The sequence below is a fragment of the Chionomys nivalis genome, chromosome 5 (assembly GCF_950005125.1).
Source record: "Chionomys nivalis chromosome 5, mChiNiv1.1, whole genome shotgun sequence".
NCBI lineage: Eukaryota > Metazoa > Chordata > Mammalia > Rodentia > Cricetidae > Chionomys > Chionomys nivalis.
In genome coordinates this window covers 89,557,130-89,578,050 of record NC_080090.1, presented here as the reverse complement: position 1 = coordinate 89,578,050, position 20,921 = coordinate 89,557,130, and the positions used below count along the sequence as shown (strand labels likewise).

The following is a 20,921-nucleotide window of genomic DNA, read 5'->3' as shown; positions in this document are numbered from 1 at the left end:
AAGACTGGAGCACATGTGAACTCACGGAGACTGTGGCAGTACATGCAAGGCCTATGAAGGTCTAAGCCAAATAGAGTTCCAACACTGAAAGAGGAAGTGGGCACAGGTCCTCATCTCTAGCCCAGAGGTTATTTCTGATTGATAACACCTTGAAGAAGAAAAATTAATATTATCCAATGTTACCTCACACTTAAGGGCAGGCTTCATGTCCAGGGGTAGATGACCAACAGAAAACAAACTCATTGGTATTTTTGGAGGTGTGTGTGTGTGTGTGTGTGTGTGTGTGTGTGTGTGTGTGTGTGACAATGCTTTTATGCTTTTTCTGGGCTTTTCTCCCACAGGTATTTTCCTTATAGATTATTTTTATATACTGTGTTTTTATGGGATCTCTCTCTCTCTCTGTGTGTGTGTGTGTGTGTGTGTGTGTGAATGTGTATGTCTCTGCGTCTGTTTGTGTTTCTTGTGGTTTTTCTTTGGCTCTTTTTTCTATTTGTTTGTTTTCTATTCTATTTTTATTTTATTTTGCATGTCTATTAGTTTTCTAATGACAGAGAAAGAAAGGGTTTGGATTTAGATGAGTAAGAAGGTGTGGAACATTCAGGAGGAGTTGAGAAAGAGAAAGCTGCGATCAGAATATATTTTATAAAAAAATGATTATTTCAATAAAAAATTATTTTCTTTATTCTGAAAGAGCAGGAAGCTGTTAATAGCTTTTAGCCTGCGGATGACATCTTAATGATAGTCCCAGTACAGATCACTCTGTATTTGCACCATTCAGGGATGCATTGCTGCAGCAGGGAATGAGAGTCCATGTAGCCATGAGAGGGAATTGCAACAATTGAGCCTGTGAGCCCAAGTCAGGTACTTGTGCTTCTGTCTGTGAAAAAGAGAGAAAGAGAGTGATGGCAATGACCGAGCTAATGATGGTTGGCTGAAGAAGTGTGGCCAGGTTCCAGGGACATAGAGGTAAAGCTGTGGAAAGACAGATTGGATTCTAACTTTGTAAATATGTGTGATTCTTCAGCATGTTCATTAGACTTTATGGGGAAAGTGGGTGTTTTTAGTCATTTACGTAGAAAACTGTAATAGGGTTATATTTTCATGACTCTGATGTCTCTCAGATACTGTTTTCAAATATGGTAACTTGGAAATAATTTTTCTAAACAAGATGAGGAAGATCTCACATAGTAATAAGTTGCTGGTTAAAATAAAAAAAATTATTATTCTTTTTAAAATGAGATGGAGCAAAAATTCTGCTCAACCAATGTGTCTGTGTTTTTGTTCTCTTGGACCAGTTCTTAGTAGAAACACCTGCTGCTAGAAAGATCCATGTGTCCAGAAGCAGATGCACTCCATGTAAACACGACCATGGCAGTTTCCATGAAGCCGCTAAGAAAATTATTAGCTTCGGTATGCTCTTGTACAAAAAGTGGAATTATTTCCTGAGGGGTTTATTGAGAATCGAGCTATTCATGTGCACCCCACTCTCCTATGCCTCTGTAGAGCAGAGCTGCTTTTGCTGAGGCCTCTAGCAGTGTGGCTCTATCCAGCCTAGCATTCACTGATCTCCCACTATGTATATAGAACTTTATTCTTATTGTTTTAAGCAGGAACATCTCTCAAGAATTCAGCTCTCTCTGTATGTATTCCAGTTGCTTTGCCCTGGTTGATGTCTAGCCAATGCCTAGATAGCCAGGAAAGAAACTAGGGAAGCAAATCCTGCAGGAGCATTGTGCAAAGTCTGGGTCCCCTCGCTTTGTGGCTCAGATGCTGTTGTCCCCCCCCCCCTTAACTGATAGAAACATCTGAGAGAATAATTTTCTTCTGCCTCACCAGCAAACCCACAGGGCTTAGCTAAAGCACTTCCTGTAAGTAAAGTCAGAGTTGAGTGGAGCCATATTTATGGCCTGAGAACACCCCATAAATATCTCTTGACAGGTACCAGAGCTCAGTGAGTTCTAAAGCCATCCCCTGTGCCAAGCCACTGAGCTGGGACAGAGGGGCCAAGAGCTCTAGGATGGAAAGCAGGGGCAGGGCTCTTGGCCCCTCACGGTAGCTGCATTCACAGCCCACCCACCTCTTCGAAATATATTTTGCCTAATGGGCTTTGTAAAGGCTCAACAGCTCAATATATATCACTGCTAAAAAGAGCTGAACTGGAATTTTTGTGTGAAAGCTTCAGAGCCAAACAGAGTTGTCTACCTAGAGCATTCTTTGCTTTCAAGGGTGTTCTTATCTGAAAAGCAAAAGCCTATCAAACAAGTGTGTGGTGCTGGGAAGATGGTAGGTATGCAAAATCCGGGAGCCTGTCCCCTCTATTGCTGCAGCTCTCCTAGGGCCTCATTCTTTCTGCCTGTTGCCTGAGGATTCCTTCTTGAGCTTAGGCCTTGAACTCTAACACACATACTCAAACAGTACTTCGGCCTACGTTTCATTATATACAAAGGCAGGAGGATTGCCATTCCTGTAATGATGTCTGAAGGGCCTTGAGAACTTCTCTCTGCTCCACGTAGGAGTCTAAGGGGGTGAAAAAAATCTCAGCAGCGCGCCACCTGGGCCGTGTGAGCTCAGTGTGCTCTCTAACCTGTTTGTTCCTTCCCTCCTCTGCCTCCTCCCTGGCACAATCACTCACGAGACAATTCTTCTTCCTCTGCAGCTGCCAAATTGTCGTGGTAGAAACCAGAGTGGTGTGCCATAAAGACTGCTTACCATGAGTATGGAAATGTAACCGTCAGCCCTCTTTCTGCTACAAATGGTTATAGGGACTTTGGACACGTCATTGGGTTGGTCCATAGTTTGCTTCCTCCTGATAGAGCTGTGGGCTGCAAGGCTTTTTTTTCCATCCTTGGTTTCTGGGGAGTCAGTGGAGCAGGTTTTAGTGATCTTAACGGACATGCCAGGATGCTACAAAGTATAGGCAAGGCAAGAGACTCTCCTTTAGACTCCAGAATTCTTAGTAATTTCAAACTGGAAATGCCAGTAAACAATTTGAGGTGGTTTTCTGTTTGTTTGACATTTGCCTCTATTCATAGTAATGAACACACACACACACACATATACATATATGTATATATATTCACAACAATGAATATATTTGCTTTGGCTCTCCTGCTTCTTTTAATGGAGCTGTATCCACTGGCAACTGATAATTTGCAATAAAAAGTGATAAATAACAGGGGTACTTTGCTTTTAAGTCAGTGGCATCTGTCCAAAGAGATGAAGTGGGTTTACAATGTGCTATTAGTGTCAAACAAAATGTAGCCACAGAGAAAGAGCTGGGGACGGCAGTGACGCTGGTGCAACCTCACTCCAGCGAGGTATAAACTGCCTATCCAGACTTCCGTCATGGATTCATGAACTTCAGTAGACCTTATCGCACCCATGAAAATTAAATTGCGTTTGCTAAATCCTAATTTTTGCTGCTAAGTTATTCTGGGGATGATTATTGGACTATTTGACCATGTATATCAACCATGACACAATTGTACTTTTGAAAGATGATTTTAAGGATTTTATTGGTTGTAAAATCGACAAATGTGTTTGGGGTGCGTGGAGCGGGGTGGCTGTGCTATGACATGAGTATAAGATCAGAGGCCAAGTTGCTGGCATCCTTTATCTCTTTACACTGTGTGAATCATGGGGATAGAAGACAGAACTCAGCTTGTCACTCACGGATAGTGGCAGGCTGTTTTACCTACCTAGCCATATTACTGCCTTCAAGAGCTTTTGAAGTACTGGGTGGCCGTGTGCATTTTCTGATGTGGATAGATTTAGACACTCACTCAGTGTTTGTGTTTCCATGTGTTGCTGCCTTCAGGATACCTTCTTAACTATGCTTCCACTCTAACAAAACTGAGAAACAATATCTGATTAACACCGTGTGTAAATAAATACTTAGGGACACAAGAGCCTCTTCGTGAGCCAATCACCATTGCATTTAGTGCCAGATTTTGTAAGTGACATTTTATGCCTTGTTAATTTTTATATTTCCAGACTCTAATATGCACCTGCTAAGTAGTATGTACTGAAGGTTTGTTGTAGGAGACTGAATAGATCTTTCCCCCTTCTTAGGAGTATTAGGGCTTTCTAAAGTAAGACTACACTATGTAGGAGATGTCTTCCTGTCATTCTCCTATTGCTGACATTAAGGCTTCAAGAAGCAATAATTCTTACACACATTTTCAGATACTTCTTGGCGATGAAGCACCTTGCAAGTATGTCAATGTTGTTTTCTGTCAGCTTTTATAATGTGGAGGTTTATGTCAGAGTGCTCGGTCGAGTAATTATCCACAAATAATCTGCTTAAGATGCCGAACTCGACATCATCATTCATGTAACTCCTCCGCCCTGCTGCCCAAGTTAAAAATAAAACAATGTCAAGATAATAAAAGCTGTGGCTAGGACAAATGAATAATAAAATAAACATCTCTTCCGATCGTATGAATGGGATTAAACCAAGGATGTTGCTTCACCCTGCACCAAGGTCCATGCAAAGATGACAAGATTGTGTTTATTTTTCTCTGACCTCAAGAGTCCCATCTTTTTTTCTTGAGTATAGCAGGGATTTTAACAGATGCCATTCCTAAAATTATACCTTCCGCAATCTGTCTCAAACAGGGTGATTTGGACTGGGTTATTCATTCATCTAAACTAATCCAGTTTAGAGTAACTTAATTAAGGGAATAAAATCTGCCATCCCATTTCTGTCTGCAGAGGAATATTGTATCACAACACTGACATATCTGTACAGGGAGCCAAAACATGGGCAGAACATCCTGGAAATCACAGAGTCAAAATGTAAAAATGATGCAAAATTCCTGTTACCCTTCCGGCCAAAGAACTTTCTTGGAACCAGGACTTGAATGTGTTTATAAAATTGAATCAATTGAAAATACCCAACAGTCAGTCCAAGTGCATATAATAAGCCCAGTGAAGTGCTCAGCTAAAAATAGGACATCCCTGATCCACTCCCATCAAGGCTCAGGAGACATTGCAGAAGAGGACCCAGAAAGATTGTAAGAGTCAGAGGTCAGGAAGGGCCAGAGGGGAAGACCATCTCCTGATCATGATAGGCTTGCTGCACGCATGAACTCAGTGGAGCTGTGGTGACCTCCACAAGGCCCATACAAGATCAAGCCAGTCAACATTCTAGTATGTGAAGAGACGCTCAGGAGTTTTACCCCCTAGATGAGGAGCTATTGGCATCTTATGGTTGCAAGGAGTGGGAGAATTATTTATTTTTCTCCTCAGGGGATGGTCACATATAATGAACATAGAGCAATGATTGCACTTAATAGATGGGGAGGAGAATGCCGTGAGCATGACATGGGAGAGTCGGGACTAATAAGATCAAAATAAATTGTTTGAAATTCTTAAAGAATAGGTAGATAGGTAGATAGGTAGATAGATAGATAGATAGATAGATAGATAGATAGATAGATAGATAGATAGATAGATGATAGAGAGAGATGATAGAAAGATTTCAATGTCTAGCAATTAATTCAGGAGTACTTGTTTCTACATCATAGAAAAGACAGTAAGGACAGCACACCTCCACCTTATTTAAGCTGGCTCAGGTAAACATATACAAACCAATACATCTACATTTATATCAGTGAAATAGTTTCTCTGGAGTGATGTATGGCAAAATAATTGTTTAGAGTCATACTGTCTTAGTAACTAAACTCTGTGTGACTTCTTGCCTGCTTTCCATTTGAAACATATGCAGTTACTGAACTGATATTGAAAAATAAAATGAGTTTCTTCATATTGTTTATTTAGACATGTAAGCCAAATGTAATTATGATTTTGCATATGTTATTTTTATCTGCTCATTTTTAAGCCTGTCTTTTGTACATGAACTTGGACAAGACTTATAATATATGTCAAACTTCAGGGACATTTCATATAAATGCATGTGTTTTGAGGTTTCCTCCCACCACCACAAAAGGCAAAAATCCTTCAGGTCTGTGGTTTTCCTTCGTGTGTATAAAAGTTCATACTTATTTGCTCACTAAAACTGAATAAATCATGGAGCACATTTATTTCATGTTTGAGAAACGCAAATCACTGCATGCCACCTGCCCAGAGCTTTCGCCTGTCGTGTTTTGTTTAGAATTTGTTTTTCATTTGTCCTAGACATACAGGATTCGTTTTGCCCTGGCTCCTCATTCCGTTGCTTTTGTCTGCTTGAGCGTTTGCTTCAGCCTTTGTACACAAACTGTCCGGTGTTTACAAACACACACTCTACAGTCCGGGATTCCGGCTCTGCACACCCACGACTGTTCTTACGGCTGTTGGTCTCATCCACGGGAATATTGATGAACAAAACCACAGCCTTCATTATGACATGAATTAGGCCCGTGATTGTAGCAATTTAAGTTTTTTAATAGTTACATTTTGTCTTCCATTGATCTGGGAAAATGATGCTATTTGGTAACATTTGGTGCAGTCGAATGTAAACGCTCGAACAAAAATGACCTTGTGTAAGGTTTAAGATGTTTTATATATATTTCAACTAACATAATATAAGCTACTTTAATTTTGAAAGTAACTAAAGAACTTTTAAAGAGAAAACAATATTGTAATGATAAGAAATGTCTTAGATAAATGCTTCTAAAAGTATAATATCTATTTGATAGTATGTTTTAAGTGAATGAAATTTGATATTAACTTTTTTAAGAGTGAGTAGTAACAAATTGACTTTTTTCCCTGTCTTTAATTCATACCAACAATCTTGAGTCTCTGTATGCATGTAATACCTAAGCAAATAGAGATACCCTGATAGCTTTATTTTAAAGCCCAAGGTACTGTACTTTACAAAGCGTTTTCTTTTGTTATATCAGATTATTTTAATATCACCTATGATTGATTGTATACTTTAAGTTCACCACCATGATATGTTTTCAAAATATCCCTTTATTGAGTGGATCTTTTTAGAGAAACTAAGATTATTCAACAGAGTGGACAGTGGGTAGGATACTTAAAATGAAATAAGCACATGGCATCTCGGCTCTAGAGCCTGCGGGCAGTGGTCAGCTAGCAAGCATCCTTATTTGCATGTTGCTTATGAACACAGGAGTAAAGACATTCATCAAGCCAGCTAGTGTTGAGCGCACCACTTTGCAAGAGTAATCACTTTATCATGGGCAGTCGATGCTGGGATGAAATGCCGGAAGTAAGTGGGCAAACTCCAAGGTATATTGCTGAGTAAAAGCTACCTTACTGCGATGAAGTACACTTTTTCATGTCCAAAAAATGAACTCCCCATTGTGCTGATCTCTTTCATAAATGAACTATTGTCAGCACAGCTTGACAATGCAGTGTTATCATGTGACCAGAGTATGGATACGAGGAGGAACTGAACTACCAAGAATATTAGAATGAGTTACTATTTTTCTGCGAAAATAACAAATCCTGCCATAGTAGGCAACCCAAATATAGACAGATACCCTATTTCTTTGGGGCTCCGGTGATGCTGCTTCCCCAATGCCTGTGACTATTCTAAACATATAATTGATGGGCATGTAAATTGACATGTAAAGTATACTTCATGAAGTGATTAAGCTGTTTTTGGGGTGCCCTGTGAGACTTGGGAACAGGGAGGCTGTCTTCTTTCCCTGCTGGTGATAATTATTCTGCTTCCTGGGATGCAGAGTGCCTCGGTGACCTCCAGAATCTTGGTAGTGGACATGAGTTATATAGTTAGCTTTCCCAAACATCCTCAAGATCAGGTTATGTATGTGAGGAAATAAAAAGCGGGATATTACATACGATCATTTTCTGTCCTTCTAAAACATGTATTATCAAAGATGGGAGATGGCTCAGTGGGAGAAGTGTTTGTTCTGCATGCATAAAGACCTGAGTTCAAACCCCAGAACCATGCAAAAGGGCTGTACATGGTGGCACATGCTTATGGTCACAACTCTGGGGAGGCAGAGACAGACAGAGTCCTGTAAGTCACACAGGATAGTCTGCTTGGTGAGCTCTAGGGTAGGGAGGAGAGCTTGCCTCAATAACAAAAAAAGAAAAGACAGAAAGAGAGAAAAAAGAAAAATATGACCAGTGTTCTGAGGATGTCCCCTGGCTTTCATATAATGCCCCACCTCTCTGAGAGAGGCTTGCTGGATGACACCAAAGGAGAGGTCAGCAGACAAGATTAAGAAATAAATGACCTCAGTAAACATTTCCCTTTTATGCAGAAACCCATTAATTAAAGGATCTGCTTGTTATAAGCTAATGTGGGAAGGTTGGCTTGGAGTTTGTACCTATCAGAAATCAAAACCAGATAGGAATTGTGGTTTGTACAGCACTTAACTTCTTGAGAGGCAGAGACAGAGAACAGAGAAGTGCTTGATCCCCACAGCTCAAGGCTAACCTAGGCCACACAGAAAGAACCGAATAGTATTTCATTTGAAATACTAAGAATAAAGAAGTACTAAATACAGATAATGGACACTTGAGTCATGAATTAGATTTCAAAGTTAATTCTAATTTTATCTCTGTTGTAGATGTGTGTGTGCGTGTGCGTGCATGTGTGGTAGATAAGGACATTAAAGTATATTCAACAGTCAATGTGTAAGATTCTATATGAAGATTCACAGCATTAGGGCAGGTTATTCTAACTGTATAGAAGTTCACTGAGATGTATAGACTGTGTGTGGTTAATTTCTCTGTGTGTATGTGTGTTTTCTTTTATATTATGAAGTTTTAATTTAAAAAGAAGATCAAGATTTAAACAAACAAATAAAACCCCATCTCATTTCCAGGCTCCGATTTTCCATAATCAAAGCAGACGTCATTTCCTGCCTCTCTGTTGTTTTAGTGCTGGATTTGTTTTCCTTCCTGCAGTTCGGCACAGGAAAGAACGACCCCAACTGAGGACAATCATTTAGAAAGTAAAAATATATTAGGATGTTCAAATTTTTTTTAATGTACTTCTTTTTTGAACTTTGTAAATATATATTCTGAAGAAATAGAAATATGAAAACTCCTACATTATTAAAATCTTGGCTTTAGGGCTTTTCTTTTAAAATATTTTTGTTCTTATTATTTTTATAAATAGGGGTGGTTTGTCTGCTTATAAGTCTCTGATCATGTGCTTGTCAGGTACCTGAGGCCAGAAGAAGGTTGTGAATTTCCCAGAACTGGAATTATAGATGCTTGTGATTTGTTTTGTAGGTGCTAGGAATTGAACCTGGGCCCTCTGGAAGAGCACCCAGGGCTTTTAACAGCTGAGCCCCTATAATTTTCAAATGAAACATTATCAAGCTACAATGTATTAAGACTAAGTTAGTAGAAGGACTCAATATTGACTCATATATACAGGCTTCAGAACTTAATAATTGAAACGTCGGATCATTAGTTAATGGTGTTGTGTTTCGTTGGTATCATACTGCCCCACTGGTCCTCAGACTACCTCCTCAGGTCAGCACTTCCATTATCTTCCACCTTACATGACTACAGAAATACACATCACGGTATTCAAGTAATTTTTGCTAGTTTGTTGTATTCTGATTAGAGGCAGAAGGCAATTTTCACAGTCACAAACCGAGGTAGAGTCCCCCAACTTTGACACTAAATATTACCTCCATTTCACACCAAACTTGTGATTAGTGGATGTATTGCGAAATATGTAGACATACTTCTCTTTCCCCGAGTTGAAGAATGATGGAGAGCCTTGTTTTCCTATCTCAGGTCCCTGGGGAAGGTGTGCAGGTGACTGCGGACCAGGCGGAGCCCAGAGTCGAGCTGTGTGGTGTTTTCACATAGAAGGGTGGACCAGTCCCATGTCGAACTGTGAGGAGAGCAGCCGACCTCCAAAGGAAAGGAGCTGTTTCCGCGTGTGTGACTGGCACAGTGACCTGTTCCAGTGGGAGGTTTCCGACTGGCACCGTTGCCTGCTGGTTCCTGGGGCCCAAGGCGAGCCCCGTCCACGGTCTGCAGAGTGTGTGACCGCGCAGCACGGTCTGCAGCACAGGACTGTGCGCTGTCTGCAGAAGCTCAACAGAACCATGGTGGCCAGTGAGATCTGTGAACACTTTGCCCCTCAGCCCCCAACAGAGCAAGCCTGCCTCATCCCTTGCCCCAGGGACTGTGTGGTATCCGAGTTCTCCCCATGGTCCTCTTGCAGCAAAGGGTGTGGGAAGAAGCTGCAGCACAGAACTCGCGTGGCCATCGCGCCCCCTCTGTATGGAGGTCTGCAGTGTCCGAATCTGACTGAATCCAGAGCCTGCGAGGCTCCGGTTTCCTGTCCTCTTGGAAAAGAGGAATATTCCTTCAGCCTTAAGGTGGGACCGTGGAGCAAATGTAGACTTCCTCACCTTAAGGAAGTCGACCTCAGTGGAAGAAATGTCCAGGATTTTAGCTCCGATTCAAACGAGCAAGTCACCCTAACACAACAGAGTTACAAAGCACAACACCACTCCCAGCCTGGGAGTGTAGAGATAGGTTTTCAAACCAGGCAGGTGTGGTGCACCAGAAGTGATGGAAGAAACGCCCTGTTAAGGTAGGATGTCCTCCCTGCCTCTCTTTCCTAGACCTGGGATGTTTTAATGCGCATAGCCATAGGGGTTCGTTGTGATCTCTATAAACAATCAAGTTTGTAATTTGGGATTTTAGAGACTTACGGTCCACCTAAGAAATTTTCTATTTCTATTAGAAATGTCAGACATTTCCTAATATAAATAGTCAATGTTTTAAACTTTTATTGCTTTTCTCTGTGTCTGTCCCGTCTGTCCTTCTATGCTTATGTCTCTGTCTCTGTGAGTCTATGTGTCTCTGTATTTATCTGTCTCCCCTCCTTCTCCATGTGTGTGTATGTGCATGTATGTGTGTGTGCATATGTGTGCCTCTCTGTGTGTGTGTGTGCTTGCATGCGTGCGTGTGACGTACATGCACATATCAAGAGGGAAGAACATAATCCCCAACAGTTCTTTCCTCCACCACGAGGGTCCTGGGGATCTAACTGAGGTTGTCAGGCCTGACAGTGAGCATCTTTATCCACTGAGCCATCTCACCTATCCCACGATGCTTTAAATTCTCGTCTGATTACTAACGCCTTCACACAAAGCTAAAATCTTTCATTTCTACATTTCATCCCAATATTGACGAATATAAACAGAGGACTTAAGTGATTATCATAATAAGAACTAAATGATCTTTATGCTGAGAACTCAGCCTTGCTCCCAGATACAAAACATGAACATGTCATTGTTCCCTGCCGTTTACAATGCATCTGTGGTGTTTTGAGTTTATTTCTGTTTTCATTTCTTTTCTACATTTTCTACAACTAGAAAAATCCTTGAATCTCTGAGTTAAATGTGTTTTTATTATTAGTAACAGCACCAAAACTTAACCCAAGACTGCTTTTTTTAGTATTGCTTAATCAAAAATGAAAATTTGCATGAGCAATAATTAAAATTACTTTCTGTATAGAGAACAAGCTCTTAAAAGCAATAATTTAGATATCAAAATTGTTTAGATCTATTCTTTCAAAACTTCTTTTAAACATCCACAGAGCCATGCTGAAAACATGTTTAGTTTTCTTCCAAGCTACTTAAATGGAAATGTTAGTAAATTTTGACATCCATTAAGCACGCACAATTAAGGTACCTTTCAGTAATATTTAAATCATCAAATAGCACGATACTATTGTCAGGCTGTAATCATTATCATCAGTGGCTCTTTCTTGAGATCACAAAAGAGGGCCCCCTGTTTAGTAATGTAATGATGGCGTTTCCTTGGGCCCTTCAGGAGGAGTGCCTGTCATCTGTGAGTCCCCATTCTCATTCACACCATAAACAATTGCCAAGGACACTGGAGACTAATTTCTGCTACTTTACTCCTATCTCTGAAAAGCCCCAAAGATTAAATAGAGGATCAGGATGATTTATTTGAACACATGGTGTGGTGAATATTTCATATTTATTTCTTTAACAAATAATGCACTCAGAATTCCCATTTTATTAATTATCTGTTTGTTTCTACAAGATTCCTTTTTGTTAAAAAATAAGCCTTTTGTTTTGTTTTATTTATCATTAAAAATAGATTTTTCAATACAATATATTCTGAGTATGGTTCCCTGCCCCCAAACCCTCCCAGTTTTTTTCCTATCTCCCCTCACAACCAGATCCATATCCTTTCTGTCTATCCTTTAGAAAACAAACAAACATATAAGGAGAATAATAAAATAAGAAAAAACAAACAAGTCAGAATAGGACAAAACAAACAGAATAAAAAGAGAAAAAAGAAAAAGGCATTAAAAGTGCACAGAGACGGAGAGAGACACATGTTTGTACACACAGGAATCCCATAAAACTGCAAAGTTGGAAGCCATGATATGTATACAAATGACCTGTAATGTTTTAGGAGGAGAGAGAGAGAGAGAGAGAGAGAGAGAGAGAGAGAGAGAGAGAGAGGCCCTGACTCAGCATTATAAACAACCAAGGAACCTCTAACGATCAAAGCTGCCTCGGAGTTCCTTTTGTGCTGGCCCTCTACTGCTGGGCATGAGGCTACCCTTATGGGTGGTTTGTTTCCTCAGTGAGGCTCCCTTGAAGAGAATTAATGCACCATTCACAAGTGTTCATTGATTGGAACTAGCTTCTGGGTTAGAGATGGGAGGAGGCGTGTGTCCGCATCTCCTCTCTCTAAGACCCCATCAGAAGCTGCCTATGCAGGTCCTGTGCCTGCTGCCACAGTCTCTGTGAGTTCACGCGTGTGCTGGTGGTGCTGTGCTTAGAAGGGTCTTGTTTCCTTGGTGCCATCATCTCATCTGGTGCTAGATCAGTTTCCATTTACAGTAGGAGGCTTTGGTTTAGAGAAGAGTAGCAGGGAGTTTCCTGATCCCTCTTCCTGTTCCCAAACAGTTCTGCTCCTGTTTAACATTTTGCAGTAGGGTGATACTCTTGCCCAAGCTAAGTCATACACACAATGCTTTCATCTCCAAAGTTAATTCATATGTTGAAAATCTAACCTAAAATGAAATGAGGCTGTGGGGGAGGTCATTCGGGCAGCACGGTGGAGCCCCCGCATATGGATCTATGGTTTTATTAGACTTTTTTTTCTTGCTGTTTTTGTCATGACGGTTTCCGTGTTTAATCTCATAGGGAGATTATTACCACAACTTGGTTGGCACCCTGCTCTGTTTCTTGACTCTGAACTGTTACTAACATTTTGTTTCTTGATAGCTGTGTAGCCCATAGTACTTCTGTTATAGTATGGTGAACCTTACTAAGAGTGTAGTTATAAAGATATGCTATGGTTTAGGATCATCAACATGAGCTGGTTTATTCCATGGTTAGAGGTTGAAAAGCCCTATATAAAGGGGGGAGTGGTATTTATTTCCTCATGAGGGATCTCTTCCCAGCCTCCAGTCCAGCTTTTATACATGCCTTTGTGTGGAAAGAGAAAGAAGGAAAGAAAAGCTGTATGATTAAGCTCCTTTGTATGAGTGCTAAGTTTTACCCAAGAGTCCCCTTCATACCCTAGGCAATTCTCAAAGTCCCCAACTCCCAAAAGGAGTATAAGTCTCAATTCAGGAGATGCAATTTAGTCCCCAACATGCACTTGGTGATAGCTGTTGAACCGAGACCAGTATTAATACATTTAGAGTTGGGGTTTGCATCTGTCTTTGCTCTTCATAGAGGCCATGGGTTGCACAAGTAGAGAGTAACATGTCTCCATCATTGTATTATCTTCCAGAATTGATTCTCACTCTCACCCCCACAAAGTCCTGGGGACCATTGTTCATTTCCCAGTCTCAAACTTTTTAAGTTTTCAGAATGTCACCGAGTTGTAATTATGTAGCATGTAACCTCCTTTGATTTCTTTTCATTTACCAGTGTGCATTTCTTTCATCCATGGTTTAGACCAGTGGTCTTTCTCCTTGCTGTTTTCCGTATGTGAGTGGTACTTGTACATACCTCTGCCAGCCCAGTGGTCTGAAGAGGATATCAACTCTCTTTCTATTGCCACAGTGCTTCTCACTGAATCTGGAGCAAGGCTGGCAGCCAGCAAACCCCAGAAATCCTAATGTATACACCCCCAGCAACATTGGAATTATGTGTGTGTGCATAGGCACACCAGGCATTTACTGTGAGTGCTGAGGATTTAATTCAGGTTGCTTCAAATACTGAGACATCCCTTCAGCTCAGTGTCCACTTCCTTCCCATCACTGACTAAGGTATATATGGTACCATAGGTCCTTTCTCCATTCATCAAGGATCATATTGGCTGCTCCCAAGTTTGGGGCTATTATGAATTCAGTTCCAGTAAAAAGAATTATACAGATAGTTGTGTGTACACTGTTAAAACTCTTTTGTGTAGATCCTAAGGAGCACAGTCACTGTGGGAAGGGTGTGCTTGGCTTCTGAAAGGAACTGTCAAGTATGTGGCAGGGAGAAATGGCTCAGTGGTTAAGAGTACACATGCCTGTGTAGGACCTGAGGTCATTTGCCAGCAGCAACATGGGCATCTCACACTCTCCAGTCTCTGCAGATCTAGAGTATTTGAAACTTTTTGTGACATCTGAGTGCATTCTCATACATATGGCATATACCCCTCAGGTACATACATGCAATGAAATTAAATTGAAATATTAAAGTAGAAATGCCATTTTTTTTTCTCTTTGCTCTTTGGGAGGTCTGCCACTCAGCTCCCAAATAATCACATGGAAGCTTATCGTTTCTTATGAATGCCCATCCTTAGCTTGGCTTGTTTCTAGCCAGGTTTTCTTAACTTAAATTATCCTGTCTACCCTATGTCTCTGGGCTTTTACATTTTTTTATTTATGCATATATTTCTTTACTTCTTACTCCATGACTTGCTGTGTAGCTAGGTACATGGGCCCTGGAGCCCTTCTCCTTCTTCTCCCCACTGCCTCCCCTGCCCCAGCCCTCTCCTCAATCTTTTCCTCCTTCTATTTATTCGCTCTGCCTGGCAGCCCCACCTATCATTTCTCCTGCCTCACTATTGGCCATTCAGCTCTTTATTAGACCAATCATATGTTTTAGGCAGTCAAAGTAACACAGTTTCACAGAGTTAAACAGATGAAACATAGAAAAGGGCAACACATCTCTGCATCATTAAACTAATGTTCCACAGCATAAACGAATGTAACTCATCTTCAACTAATATTCCACAACAGCCAATGTTTCCTAGGGTGTCGAGAGCACTTTACATTCTTACAACCAATGAAAAGGAATCCCTATGTCTTTGCATCCCAGCATTTGTTGCTGCTGGTATCTGTGAAGACTGATGTAATAGGTGAGTGTTATTGTCTCTTGTGTGTAGGTGTGTGTTTGTTCCTTTCTTCTCAGTATTTACCCTGCACCATCTTCCCTGAGTTTCCTGAAGCTATGATTTGCTATCTGTTTTTAATTTTGAGGTAAGATTCATGAAAGGATCCCCAAGGAGCTGAGTCTACCAGGAGTTTTTTAACTGTCCACACTGAACCTCAGTCCACCTTTATTAGGTTTCCCTACCCTGTCAGGCCTGAAGGTCTGATTTCTGCTTCTGCTTTTCTTTCAATAGACTATGTTTATTTTCTTCAGCTGTTTGCCTCTGCAATTTTGGGCTCAGTTAATTACCTTTGGACATTAGTTCTCTGATGGATGTAAGGGTTGTTTGTCAGTCTATGTGGCTTCTATGTCTAAGACCCTTGCATGCCTGAATGGGCACAGAGGTCCCTGTGATCTGTTTAACACTTCGGGCAGCATATTGAACCAGACCAGCTCTCTCCACATTATGCCGTGACATCATGTCTCAGGAACATTCATTTCATTTAGTCATCAAGGGTTATGAAATGCCTCATATCCTGCCATGGATTGATCAAGCTGTTAGGAAATATGGTGCGAGTGAGGGCATTTCTGTGCCTCCACCTTCTACTGCCAAGACAGAAGTGGTGCCCCTGCCAGCCGTTTGAGCTTGTGGTTGACAGAGCTGTCTCATTTCTGGATGACTCCCGAACTGTGCTGGCATCGCCCCACAGGAATGATGAAAAGGTTGAAATGTATCTCCCCAAAGAACTTTCTTTCCATAGTCCTGCCTTTTTAGTTTTATGTAAGCATGTATTAATCATACATAATGGGTTTCCTTAAGCTATTTTCACACGTGTGTATATTTTGATCATATCCAGCCTCTGTTACTGTCACTGTTCCTCTCCGTTCCTGTTGATTCCTATCCTCCTTCTAAAGTTTCCATCCAGCTTTGGTGTACAATGTTTGTTTCTTTGTTTTGGTGACTCACCGAATTTAATTAGAGTTACTTACAGGAACATGGGTGATGGGTTATTTACAGGAGCATGGGCTACTTACCCTTGACAACACCACGGAGAAAAATTTCTCTTCCTATCACAACTATTAACTGTCTAGAGATCCGTAGGGAGGGTTGGGCCAGAGAGGACCTTTCCCCTTCCGTGTTGGGATGTCAACAGGCCAGTCTAGCATAGGTCTTGTCCAGGTAATCACAGAAGGAGAGGAGGATCAATAACACCATGACTGTGACATGCTATTGTACTTTCAGTGCCTAAGGAAAACATTGCTATCTTTTGAGCCTTTAAGTTTGTCCTAATCTCCGTGCCTTGTCTGAATGTAAAAACCACCTTCATTCTGTCATGCTTCTATGTTTAGGCCTGCTGCCCTTTGTTGGTCTCTGGGGAGCTACAATGACAGTGCTCTTGCATTTCGTCTGTTTTGACTAGGGCATCTGCTAGCTCTTGTGCCTACCGTATAGGGAAAAAAACTGCCTCCACTTCCATAATGTAGCTCCTGTAGGGCTTTGCTGAAAGTCACTTTCTCGGTCTAGGAAACAGTTTTAATGAATGCCGTCTCATCGACTACCATGTCCTTCAATAAACACCCCCAGCGATTTTCCTTTCACATTTAATATCTGCAGTGGTAAGCAGGGCATGATTCTCTGTGCTGTTCTCTTCATCATCATCGATTTGCCTCTTATATTTCAATTATTTTTAATGATTGATGTATTTTATTTCCTGTCTTTGACTGCTTCACCTGCATGTGTGTAAGTGCATCATGTGTGTACAGTCCTCACAGAGGCCAGAATCAGGTACATCTGACTGGAGTTCAGCAGATGGTTGGAGCTGCTGTGTGGATACTGGGAGCTAAACAGGGATCCTCTGCACAGGCAACAAAGGCTCTTAACCACTGAGCCATCACCCCGCTCGCTCCCTTGAGCTTTTGTTTTTAATAGTATCATTGCATCTCCTAATCTTTCTCCTTCACTTTGATGAGTCTCTCTTTTCAGATATGTTATTACCTTTAAAGGCACCTGTTAGGGCTGGGAAGTGGTGGCACATGCTTTTAATCCCAGCACTCAGGAGGCAGAGGCAGGTGGATCTCTGTGAATTCGAGGCCAAACTAGTCTATAAGATCTAGCTCCAGGATAGGCTCCAAAACTACAGAAACGCTGTCTGGAAAAACCAAAAGAAAAAAAGGAAGAAAGAAAGAGAGAGAGAGCGAGAGAGAGAGAGAGAGAGAGAGAGAAAGAGAGAGAGAGAGAGAGAAAGACAGACACACACCTGTGGGCCACGCATCCTATCAGTCTTTTTTCTCTATCAGTGGCTACCGACTCTTTATAATACCTTAATTCCTGAAATGGGAATGTTTATTTTTAAGTTTTTGTTCTTATTTCACATTTAATTGCCAGAGTAGAAGTACATCTATGTTAAGAACAGAACACAATCCATAGTTTTGTTTTTTGTTTTTGTTTTAGGTGAAATTATTTGACTTTTATTCTGATCCAGAAGAACATTTGGTATGGGCATCATTTTAAGATCCATGATCATTTGGACAGTGTTAAATACACTTTAACTCCTCAGATCACTTTAGTTGAATAAACACAGTATGGTATGCCCAGAGAAAGACACCTGAAAGAGAATACATCTTAAGACTATAGAAAGAACCATCACTTCGGCATCTCAGCTACGGTCGTTACTCTGTTCTTTTATGGATGTCTTTGAACTGGAGCTATTTCCCTGTTCCTCACCAAACATAAAAAAATGTCAACTGCCTTTGCAAATTCTTCTGACAATTCATTCTTAGAAACTAAAGTCATGCAGTTGCCCCTTGTGTTGGTGAGAAGCAGTATGGAGGAAACATTTTTCCCCACTACGTCTTGATTTTCATATCTGTTTTCCCTCCTCATCCATATCGCTTTAATTTTATTTTTAATATATTGAATACTAATGTGGTTTCAGCCACCATGAATTCTAGTTCTCTTCCTCTCAGGTGGGAAGTTCTGCGAGGAGCAGTTAAAACCAGCTCACAGACCCAAAGAAAAACATATATAGATCCTCCTGAAAATTGGAAGCAGACAAAATCACCAGGCAAAAGTTGGGAGCATGGGGGTGGAAGTGGGATAGGGGAAGGGGAGAGGGGGAGAGAGAAGGGAGAAGGGGAGGTTTGGGGAGAGCTTGGGGGAGTGGGATGGTTGAGATGATGGAAGGACGAATATGGGAGCTGGGAAGAAGATATCTTAATAAAGGGTGCCATTTTGGGGTTGGCAAGAGGCTTGGCTCTAGAGGGGTTCCCAGGTGTCTATGGGGATGTCCCCAGCTAGGACCCTGGGCAGTGGAGGAGAGGATGTCTGAACTGGCCTTGTCCCATAGTCACACTGATGAATATCTTGAATATCACCATAGAACCTTCGTCCCTCAATGGATAGAGATAGAGACAGAGACCCACATTGGAGCACTGGACTGAGCTCCCAAGGTCCAGTTGAAGAGTGAAAGGAGGGAGAACGAGTGGTTGGTCCACCCACTGAGACAGTGTGCTTGAGCTAATGGGAACTCACCAAATCCAGCTGGACTGGGACTGAACGAGCATGGGATCAAACTGAACCCTCTCAAAGTGGCTGACAGTTGGGACAGACTGAGAAACCAATGATAAGGGCACTGAGATTGGTCTCTATATCATGTACTGGCTTTTTGGGATCCTAGTCATTTTGGATGCACATCTTCCTAAGCCTGGATGTAGAGAGGAGAGGGCCTTGGACTTCCCACAGGGCAGGGTACCCTGCCCTCTCTTAGCACTGGAGGGGAAGGGAGAGTGGTGGAGCGGGAGAGAAAGTGGAAGGAGGTAAGGAAGTGGAAATTTTGATTGGTATTATTTATAAAGTACTAAAAAATAATCTGCTGAAAAAAAAACAACTTACAGAGAGAGCAGCTTTTGTGTTGGTTTGGTAGATGAGTGAGGTGTTGAAACCCCCACTGTCACTGCTCGCAATGGTGGGTTCCTCTTGTGCAGTTGGGAAGACATGGGCACACTCACGTTTACAGCTGCTCTTCCTTTTGGCCAGGTCCCCCTTTTACTCTCTTTTTTGCCTGTGATGTGTGTCTTTTTTTTTTTTATTATTATTATTATTTCTTGATCATTCTTTCCCCTCCCCATCTCCTCCTAAATTCTCCTCCCCTCCTTATATACCCAATCCCATGTTCTTTCTGGACCTAGATTTTAAATTTAGTAAGCTATACTCTGTCTTTTAAGAGGTGAGTAGAAGCCAAATGCACTTAAGGTTGTCAATGAGAACTGCCTAGTTCCTGTGGTTGGTTCTGATTTGTTTCTTTATTGTTACATCTTCTCTTCCTCCCCTGTTAGAATAAGAGATCTGCTGGCTTACCACACCGGGCAATATGGATTCTTTCTGACTTTTCTTCAGTTTGTTCTTCTCATGACCTTTATTCTTTACTACATCTAATGACTGGTACTGTCTTTCTTCTTCCTCTCTGTATAGCATTCCTTCATGTGTATTTTGAAGTGCTGTCTCGGATATCCTGAGATGCTTTCATCTTACAATAGTTTTGTTTCTTTATAAATTTTAAAAAATAACTTTTAATAAACACAGAAATATTGGAGGACAGTTTTTTTTACTTTCAGGACTTGAAATACATCATTCCATTCATTCTGCTGATTGCTGACGAGAGAGCCACTATTATTCTAATACTTCTGTCTTTTTATGTACATTGGCATTTTTCCATTATACCTTTTCATATTGTCATTTTATGCTTTGTAGTTTTGACATCTTGACTATGATATGACACTGAGAGATTATTTTCTGTTCATGTCTATTTGAGGTTGCATATGCCTCTTGTATTCAGATGTCAATTTTTTTCTCTAAGGTTGAGAAATTTCTTACTGCCATTTCTTAAAAATTTGGGGGCTTTAGGGATTGCCTTGGTGCCTTCTCTTTCCTTGGGGAAGCTTTTTAGTAGCCTTTGGAACATATTCCAGAGTGGTGAAAGTTGTGGCAATGCTCATTAATTTTTTGCATATACCTATTTCTTTTTATGCCATCATGTCATCCATCAGGAAATCCTTTCTCAGACTTTGTGTTTTCTGGTCATAGTGTTTTTATTTTTATTTTATTGGTTGAGATTTATTTACAGTATTTCTGTTAATGTTTATTTTTCTAGTGAGTAAACTCCTGGGCCTGTATTGTTGTTGTTATTGTAAGTATGTCTTTTGAAGGATAACTTTCTAGAAATACAGTGAAAAGACAGATCTATACAAATCTTATTAGGCATTGGCATTTTTTTTTTCCTTCACAGCTGCATCACTGTTGCAAGATTCTAAATTGAATTACTTGGACCAAGTACTTTTGGCCATTTAGAATAAAATTCTTGAGTAGTAATGGTTAAAGTTCTTTCTAAGAGTGTAACATTGTCCTATCACTGGGGAAGGGAGGGAGGGAGAGAGAGAGAGAGAGAGAGAGAGAGAGAGAGAGAGAGAGAGAGAGAACATATCCTGTCTCCAGGATAGGAATGCCAGGATAATGTAAATATGAATTTCCCTTCCACAATCAGGTTTATTTTTAGAGGAGTAGATGGGAAGGAGAGAATTTCAGTTAAGACATAACTGCACTCACCCAAGGCTGGGGTTAAGGTAGGTTTTTCTTTCTGATAC

The 20,921-nt window shown here is 40.9% G+C and overlaps 1 protein-coding gene across 1 annotated transcript in view; it reads left to right on the top strand.

Annotated features, from left to right (window-relative positions):
- Positions 1 to 20,921, top strand: part of Thsd7b (thrombospondin type 1 domain containing 7B) — an 871,002-nt gene that overhangs the window by 304,740 nt on the left and 545,341 nt on the right. Inside the window, exon 3 of the mRNA XM_057770607.1 lies at positions 9,697 to 10,507. Within this exon, the coding sequence (XP_057626590.1) occupies positions 9,697 to 10,507 (811 nt within the window). The remainder of the gene's footprint in view (positions 1 to 9,696; positions 10,508 to 20,921) is intronic.